The sequence below is a fragment of the Ricinus communis genome, chromosome 9 (genome assembly GCF_019578655.1).
Source record: "Ricinus communis isolate WT05 ecotype wild-type chromosome 9, ASM1957865v1, whole genome shotgun sequence".
Classification (NCBI taxonomy): domain Eukaryota; kingdom Viridiplantae; phylum Streptophyta; class Magnoliopsida; order Malpighiales; family Euphorbiaceae; genus Ricinus; species Ricinus communis.
In genome coordinates, this window is record NC_063264.1 from 4,192,842 (window position 1) to 4,196,967 (window position 4,126).

General features: G+C 27.2%; 1 protein-coding gene across 1 annotated transcript; it reads left to right on the top strand.

Moving 5' to 3' along the window:
• Positions 1 to 1,080: 1,080 nt before the first annotated feature.
• Positions 1,081 to 2,150, top strand: LOC8258360 (ethylene-responsive transcription factor 1B). Its single transcript, XM_002531493.4, has one exon. The coding sequence runs from the start codon at positions 1,189 to 1,191 to the stop codon at positions 1,861 to 1,863; it is 675 nt and encodes a 224-aa protein (XP_002531539.1). The 5' UTR covers positions 1,081 to 1,188; the 3' UTR covers positions 1,864 to 2,150.
• Positions 2,151 to 4,126: the final 1,976 nt, after the last annotated feature.

Here is a 4,126-nt window from a genome sequence, read left to right on the forward strand (position 1 = left end):
TGGTTAATCTTCTAAAGTTTTAAATAAATATTATTTACCATTGTTGAATAGTTGAGATTTAGCCAATGTATAAATTTAGTACATTGACGTAACATTACTATATTATAGTATATGAAATCATAAGATGAAAATTTTAAAATTTAACTATAACAAGTTTTATTATTGGGTTGATATTTTCTTATAATATAATCATTTTAAAATGGTAAAATATAATTAAACAGTTAAATTTTAAAGTAGCTCCATTACACTTTTAAAATTTAAAAATAGAATAATTACCTCTTTAAAATTAACTTCGTCTATTTTACTATATAAATTCATATTTTTTTACATATGAAAAATATTAACTTTATTTTTTAATGAGTAAAAATTATAAAATGATAATTATTTATTTATTTTTATAAAAAATTAACAACATTATTACTTAAAAAGAAAATTAATTCCAATAATTTCTTAAAATTTTAGAGAGATAAGTAAACTATTTTAAGATTTAGTTTGCAAGTTTAAAAACTTTTGCCTTTTAAAAATCTCAGGACTAAAAGGAATTTAAGTAATAATGAAAGCGAATACAATCCATTTCTTATTAGTTTTGGAAATCAGAGAGGAAAAATAATTAATGGTCATTAATACAAGAAAAATAGTCTTTTTTTCTTTTTTCTTATAAAGAAGAAAGCAAAATTTAACCGCAAGACAACAGGAAAGCTGATTTGTCCTGATCAGGGGAAGTAAGAAAAGGTAAGAAAAGAAAAGCAATCATCCACGTGGCATGACAAGTGGACAACTTGACCAATACAATTTCCACTTCACTAACAAACAAGATTGAGATCATAAGCTGACGTCAATCCCTTCTGACCTGGCCGCCATGCTTCAATAGACCCATGTGTCAATTTTTTGGCCCATTTTGCAGGACCCACATCAACCTAAAAACGAATAAAAAAGTACCATGTCCCTGATCTTCTATTCTTTTACCCTTTTCTTTTTTACCCTCATTTCTTTAACCCAGTTACAGTAATTTTAATACTTCACCTTTTTTTTTACTGTTAAATTCCTACTTACCTCTGCTGCCAGTATAAAAAGGGACAGCCGGGCTTTAAATTTAGTGTACCCCAATATGCACCTTTAGAGCATAACAGAACTAGAAAGAGAAGAAAGAAAATCACGAAGATTCGTTCAAACCCAAACCAAATTTACATGGATCCCTTCAACTTTCACTCTCCAAATTCCGATTTTTCATCGGAATCCTCCTTCGGGTCGCCGGAGTCCTTTTATGGCTTCAGCCAAAATTCCTTACCTTTCAATGAAAATGATTCAGAGGAAATGCTTCTTTATGGTCTAATATCAGAGGCTACCCAAGAAACATCAAAAATAGATTATTCAAATAGAAACCTCAAAGAAGAAGAGGTTAGTTCAATAGTGAAAGAAAGTCCCAAGAAAGAAAAATCATATAGAGGTGTTAGGAGGCGGCCGTGGGGTAAATTCGCGGCGGAGATAAGGGATTCAACAAGGCATGGAATAAGGGTATGGTTAGGGACATTTGATAGTGCAGAGGCAGCTGCTCTGGCTTATGATCAAGCTGCTTTTTCGATGCGAGGACCCAATGCTATACTTAATTTTCCAGCTGAAAGAGTTAAGGAATCACTCGAGGAAATGAAGTACAGTGATGAAGATGGTTGCTCACCTGTAGTTGCTCTTAAAAGAAAGCATTCTATGAGGAGGAAAATGATGAGCAGAACAAGCAAGAAAGAAAGGGATGTGAGGAGGATAGATAATGTGGTGGTTTTGGAAGATTTAGGTGCTGATTATTTGGAACAACTTCTTATTTCATCTGATCACAATCAGAATGCTAATAGTAATAGGCCTTGGTGAACTAAATTATGTACTTGGTCATCAGGTTCACAAACCTTCTTCTTTTTATTTCCTTTTTTTTTTTTGGGAGTTCTTTTTATTTTTCTCCTCCATAGCTAAGGCCTCACTGCTTTGTTAGGAATGGTTATATTTGCAATTAGATGTTTTTCTTTCTTTCTTTCTTTCTTTCATTTTTATCCTTTTGATTTCCTTGTAAAGTATAAAAGGGGTTAGGGATATTGTAGTGTCTGGTGGGCCTTAACCACACAAGTATCATTGAAATGAGAATGAATGCTCGGTTGCTTATATATATATGTATATCCTTCCAGGCAGCACACCACTTTCATTCAAGACTACTGATGAGTTACATCAACAGCATTGTATATTTTATACAACACCTAGGGATAGGGTTAAACCCTGTCAACTCAGGATAGAGCACACAATTTCTTAACGTAATTGCCGCAAGAATTTAGCTCTTGAATTGATATTTCATGTTTGAATATCTCAAATTGTTCATTTCTCCATTATCACCCATGAAGCTGCTTCTTAAGTTCATGCAAGCTTTTATTTATTGGTAATTCCATGCATATACTGTCTATCATGATTCTACTAATATTTTATTTTATATATAAATATATAATATTATTTTAAGGAAAAAAATTATATTTAACAACTAAGAATCATTATCAAAATAATGTATGTCTTGGTTTAGTTGCGAATTAAATAATTTTTTGTACAACATAAATTATTTTTATGATATTTGAAAAAAATATATATAAGATTTACCTCATATTAAATAAGTGATTGATATATCCATCATATTTTAATGCTTAATAACTTACATATACTGTCATTTAATATTAAAAAAAACATAATATTATTATTAGGTACTAATATAAACTTTATAATTTACTTATGACGCATCTCTATTACCAAACTGATAATATATATATATAAAAAAATAAAAATAATTGGTTACGTGGTGTATGTGCAATATCTCTCTACTATAAGAGTTAGAAGAAAGTTGATGTATATCAGCTTTATTCTTTCAAATAACTTTTTCAGTCTTCCCAATTTTTGTAATGATTTTTCTTTTTTTTTTTTTACTTTATCTTATTTGAAAATCATAATTTTATAAAATATTATTTGTTCTCCTTGCAAACTTTTTTATAGTTCATAATTTTTTGAAATTTTTTTCTTGACCCTTTTGAAATTCTGTATAATTTCGTTTTCTCTGGATATACAAAGTTGGGCAATATATGTATATACTTTTTTATCCTATCTAACTAAAAGATATTAATATTTTTATAAATTATAATGTAGGATAGATAATACTTCTTAAAAATACAATAAGAAGATTATATTAAAAATTTAGTATGGTACTCACAAATTTTTATTGTTATATAGAAGATTTTTTTTTTTGTTAAATCGGCCATGAGCCTAATAATATAATTTATTACATATTTTTTTTAATATAAATGTTAAATAATATCATATATTACCAAATATTATATAATAAGAATTACTGTATAAGTATTTATGATAATGGTGAAGATGAACATTGATGATGTAAGGCATATATTTTTTTAAATTAATCTAAATGATTACAAAGATTAGTTATATGTAAAGATTGTATTAAGTTAAATACAAATAAATATCATTCAAATTTATATATACATAAATGAAGACACTCCTAAAAAGATTCAGAGGGATAAAAAAGATATTTCATAGAATATAAAAGATATAGAGGCTAAAGAGATATTTTACATAAATTATGAATTGAATTGTTAAAGAATTCTAAAGGGATTAAAGATATATTTTATAACAATTATGAGTGCATTATACACACGCAACATCAACAGCCAGTGAACATATCTAACAATTAAATTGTAAATATAAGATGTTAGTTGACTATTTTATCAAAATATAAATGTTTAATAATATATATATATATATATAAAGTAAGATATATATTTAAAAGTAAGTTAGTATTTTACGATATAAAATATGTTATCTAATACTATAGAAGTAAACTAATTAAAGGAATATCTTTATCATTAATGATGATAAAAATTCTGCTAATTAAAAGTGACATGCCCTTCTCTTTAAAGAAAATGCAGATTTTACTTTTACTTTCTTATAAAAAAGAGACTTGGAACTCTAATTTGTGAACTTCAACATTAAGTTTAAGTTATTCTTTACAAAACAAACTGTCTTTTCCAAGGATTATGAGTTAAAATATATGCAAGATTCACATTTTCTTTTTACAAAAAGTAGGGACTTT